The sequence below is a fragment of the Hordeum vulgare genome, chromosome 5H (genome assembly GCF_904849725.1).
Source record: "Hordeum vulgare subsp. vulgare chromosome 5H, MorexV3_pseudomolecules_assembly, whole genome shotgun sequence".
Lineage (NCBI taxonomy): Eukaryota > Viridiplantae > Streptophyta > Magnoliopsida > Poales > Poaceae > Hordeum > Hordeum vulgare.
This window is the reverse complement of record NC_058522.1, coordinates 479,995,236-480,000,299: the sequence shown is the minus strand read 5'-3', so window position 1 is coordinate 480,000,299 and position 5,064 is coordinate 479,995,236. Positions and strand designations below refer to the sequence as shown.

Genomic DNA, 5,064 nt, shown 5'->3' with positions numbered 1-5,064 from the left:
TTTCATTTTTCTGCAACTCACCTGTTGTTTCAGGACAAACATTTTTGATACTGGATAACGGTAGGGGTATTTCGGGGCTCGTGTGGCTAGGAGGACGAGCGGCTGGAGTTTGGTTTTTTCCTGCAACATCTTCATTGTTGCAAGAAATTTTTTTTGCACCGTTAGTTATGTTGCAGAACATTTTTTATAACACCAACGTAAAGTTAAAAAAATCTGCAACATTAGCTTTGTTGCAGAAAAATTCCTGCAATAATATCTATGTTGCAAAAGTTTCGCAACACGACCCTTATTGCAAACATCTGAGCGCAACATTATGCTTGTTGTAAAAACTGTTAGTCACCCCTTATTAAATCTTTGTGACAGAAAAAAAATTCTATAGCCATCTGCAGCTCTGTCGGGGCCGAAATAAAGCGTTTGCTTCCGCAATTGGTTTGTTGTTTCAGGAATTAATGTATCGAAGAAGACGACCGAACTGCGTGCCAGGAATTAGATCGGATGGCTGCCGACGACCGCGCATGCACAAATCCGAACGGTTATCGTGTTGATAGATGTTTTATTAGACATCTACTGGTGGATGCGTAGCGCTCCCCTTATGTAGCATAGCAGATGCAGAGAATGGCGTTTTGGAGCTCGGCATCCATGGAGGCTGAAATTTTTGAAAAAATTAAAAATTAAAATTTTTTAGTTCCAAAAAATCTGAAAAAATATACAACTAAACAAGGATGTGATCCACGTATGTATAAAATTTCAGATCAAAATACTTTAAAACACGACTTGTACAAAAAAGACAAATTCATAGTCTAAAATGATGAATAGTAACATATGTTAAAAGATTTCAGGTTTGTCTTTTTTGCACAACCCTCATTTCAACGTATATTATTTTAAAAATTTACGCACTTATGTATTATACTTTCATCTATCTATGTATTTTTTTAGAAGTTTTTGAAATATGAAAATACGAATTTTCATAAAATTTGAAGTTTGAATTTAAAGGCCTTCACGGAGTTTGGGAGCCAAAAGCAATTTTCGAGTAGATGTATCTTTTACAAATGTTATATCCCTTTTTTCAGTTCTTTTTGTCAGCTGCGTTGGCGCCGGTTTGTCCGTGAGCCTGAGCCGCATGTACCTGTAGGGCCCGTTTGTCCTCAGAGAAACGATAGCGAAAGCTCGCTTCTCCCCGTCCCCTGAACCGAAATCCCGATTCCCGTTCTCTCCGGAACCTCCCGCGCCGGCGATGGCGACGTCGTCGCCGCCCCGCGTGTGCGTCACCGGCGGCAACGGCTTCATAGGCTCGTGCCTCGTCAAGCTGCTCCTCTCCCGCGGCTACGCCGTCCACGCCACCGTCCGCGACCCACGTACGCAACCACCACCGGCAGCTGCCCTGACGACGCTGCTCGTTTTCTGCATCCTGTTCATCTTCCGGGTCGATGCATGGGTTCTGTACTTCTGTTGCAGGTGACCCGAAGAACGCGTTCCTGACGGAGCTGGACGGAGCCCCGGCGAACCTGCGGCTGTTCAAGGCGGACGTGCTCGACTACGACACCGTGACGGCCGCCTTCGCCGGCTGCGAGGGCGTCTTCCATGTCGCCACTCCGGTGCCCGACAAAAAGATGGTTGATCCACAGGCAAGTGCAAATTCGCTTATCAAGACGCTTTTCTTCTCAGAGCTGATTCTTTTCAACAGAAAAAAAATGAATAAATAAAATCTTCATTCAGAAAACTCTGTGTTTCTATAGATAGTCCCTTCTGCTGTTATTACTTATTACTGATAAACTTGAGAATTTGTGTAGAAAGAGATGATGGAACCTGCTGTCAAGGGCACCATGAATGTGCTCAAGGCTTGCTCGGCTACGAAAGTTCATAAACTCATCGTGGTCTCGTCCATCGCCACTAGTTGCTTCAACCCGGATTGGCCTCGAGATAAAATCAAAGATGAGAGCTGCTGGTCAGACAAGGAGCTCTGCAAACAGAGTGAGGTCAGCGCTCAGCAATTAATGATTGACGGTGAATTAATATAGTGCACCAAGGGATTAAAATCTGTCACCACAATCTTAAATGAGCAACATCTTCAGTTTTACTGAGTTCTTATCAGGGATAACTGCTATTCACGTTTGTGTTGGCAGAACTGGTATTCTCTTGCAAAGACTGAAGCCGAGGAGATGGCCCTGGAATACGGAGAGAAGAACGGGTTGCACGTCGTCACATTTTGCCCTGGTCTGGTTTTAGGCCCTCTGTTGCAGCATGTGGCGGTCAATACCAGCAGCAAGGTCCTCGTCTACATGATAAAAGGTTTCACTCCTTAGCTCATCTATCACAAGGATGCATAATCATTTTTCACAACGGACATCACATATAGTTAGTACTATTGGAAACAAAAGCCGGTTGTTTTCCTTCGACACAGCCTCGGTTTTCATGAAGTTCAGAAAATGACCTCTTAAAATACACATTCCAGTGTGTAATGTAATTCCATCATATGTCTGGTCGCAGGAGGCCCTGACACGATGAACAACAAGTTCTTTCCCATAGTAGACGTTCGCGATGTTGCCGATGCGTTGCTCCTGTTGTACAACAAGGCAGGGCCATCTGAGAGATACATATGCTCACTGGAGCAAATGGACCTAAAGGATCTGCTGGCAATCATGAAGAGCATGTACCCTAATTACAGTTATGTAGACAAGTAAGTTTCATCGTATCAAGACTATCAACATCATGGCACAGCTTGCTTATCATATACAAATGATTTTAATTACAATTTGTTGGGTTGGCACTTGGCAGGATGGTTGATGTGGATTTCAACGTTGGAGTCACTTCGGAAAAGCTGAAGAATCTAGGGTGGAAACCAAGGAAGATCGAGGAGACACTCGCGGATAGTATCGAGTCCTACAAAAAAGCAGGGCTTCTTGGGGTTTCAGATGACGAACCATGCCGGCTTCCATTCATCTACCGAATGCCGCCTATCCAGGAATGAGAATGATCCCATTATTGTGCCATTAATATTGCATTTGGCCTGAAACATCGTGAAATGTGTTTCACAAAAATAAGCAAGGTTTAGGTATCTATTTCTTGACTCCTCCACTAGTCCATTCAGGATGGATGCAAATGCAAATGTTGTGCATTTGTGCTCACTTTCCTCCAGAGAAGGCAAACTCGGGAGGAGTACTCTCAAAGCAATGATTCCAGTTTTGTGAACATACCGTCTGGTCAAAATGCTGATATGAAAGTTTGGTAATGAGGAATAATAGAGAGATATTGTTGGACATGGAGTTCTTAATCCCGAGCTCATATGCTCCCTCATAAACAGTAAAAAAATAAAATAGTAAAGACATTTAAAAAAATTCTGATTTTTTTTTATGATGAACTTTGACAAATGTTTTGTATGCTTACCAAATTTCAGCTCGAAATAACATTTGTGGAAGCCGTGACGAAAAAAACAAAATCGCTGCTCTAAAAATGCTAGTTTTGGATAATTTTGGACAGTTGATTTTGTTTTTTTCGCTGCGACTTCCACGAATGTTGTTTCGTACTGAAAACATTTGTCAAAGTTTACCATAAAACAATTTCAGAATTTTCTGAACTATTTTACTACTCCCTCTATCCTAAAATAACTGTCTCAACTTTGTTTAAGCTTAAGACACTTATTTTGAGACTGTGGGAGTATTTGTTTTGATTTTCCTGTTCACGAGGAAGCATTTGTGCTCGGGAGTAGAATAGGACTTTCCGATATTGTCTCTTAATTTTGTTATGGTTCTTATGTCAAACTCAAGACAAGGTTATTTCTTTCTCTCGTAAAACCATCCATTTTCTTCACAATACTAAGATAAAGAGAGTTATATCAAATTATATTAAATAAGTTTTAGATTATTAAAGAGCATCTGGTCCAGTCGGGTGGTCTCCCGAGGGTGAACAATTGATTCTTATTAGTTTCAACAGGTGTTCAAAAGTAGCAAAAAATAAAGACAAGTTTGGTTCATGACTAATTTTGCACAACTAACCTTAGGTGAACTGTGGCTACCATAAAACATGTGGTAAATAAAGGGGTTGTTTGGTTTGTGATTAAGATTGTCACACACCTATGGTTAGGAAATTTTGACCAACTTAGAAGGATGCTTGGTTTAAGCCTCACCTTAGGCAAGATGTTTTTTTGCCACACTAGGCGCTTACACACTACAGGAATCGGGCATTTTGTCGTCAGGACGCTACAGACGGCAAAGCGGGAATTACAGATGGCAAAAATTTTGACGTCAGCCCATGATGGCAAATTTTTTGACGTCAGCCCATGACGGCAAACAGTGTCGGCATACACCATGCCCTCAAAGGGTAGTTTTACCTTCAGCCGTCGTTCAGTCAGACGACAAAGATTTTGCCGTCAGTGATAATCTTTTGCCGACAACTGTATTGGAAATATGCCCTAGAGGCAATAATAAATTGGTTATTATTATATTTCCTTGTTCATGATAATCGTTTATTATCCATGCTAGAATTATATTGATTGGAAACTCAAATACATGTGTGGATATATAGACAACACACTGTCCCTTGTGAGCCTCTAGTTGACTAGCTTGTTGATCAAAGATGGTCAAGGTTTCCTGGCCATAGACAAGTGTTGTTACTTGATAACGGAATCACATCATTAGGAGAATGATGTGATGGACAAGACCCAAACTATAAATGTAGCATATGATCGTGTCAGTTTATTGCTGCTGTTTTCTGCATGTCAATGTATCTGTTCCTATGACCATGAGATCATTCAACTCCCGGACACCGGAGGAATACCTTGTGTGTATCAAACCTCACAACGTAACTATAAATGTGCTCTACAAGTATCTCCGAAGGTGTGTGTTGGGTTGTCATGGATCAAGACTGGGATTTGTCACTCCGTGTGACGGAGAGGTATCTCGGGGCCCACTCGGTAATATAACATCACAATAAGCCTTGCAAGCAATGTGACTAAGGAGTTAGTCACGGGATCTTGTAATACGGAACGAGTAAAGAGACTTGCCGGTAATGAGATTGAACTAGGTATGGAGATACCGACGATCGAATCACGAGCAAGTAACATACCGA

General features: G+C 41.7%; 1 protein-coding gene across 1 annotated transcript; it reads left to right on the top strand.

Annotated features, from left to right (window-relative positions):
- The first annotated feature begins 1,047 nt into the window (after nucleotides 1-1,047).
- Nucleotides 1,048-3,059, top strand: LOC123395851 (cinnamoyl-CoA reductase 1-like). The gene is made up of 6 exons (XM_045090885.1): nucleotides 1,048-1,355; nucleotides 1,456-1,625; nucleotides 1,791-1,976; nucleotides 2,124-2,289; nucleotides 2,488-2,677; nucleotides 2,776-3,059. The coding sequence occupies exons 1-6, from the start codon at nucleotides 1,235-1,237 to the stop codon at nucleotides 2,966-2,968; spliced, it is 1,026 nt and encodes a 341-aa protein (XP_044946820.1). The 5' UTR covers nucleotides 1,048-1,234; the 3' UTR covers nucleotides 2,969-3,059.
- Nucleotides 3,060-5,064: the final 2,005 nt, after the last annotated feature.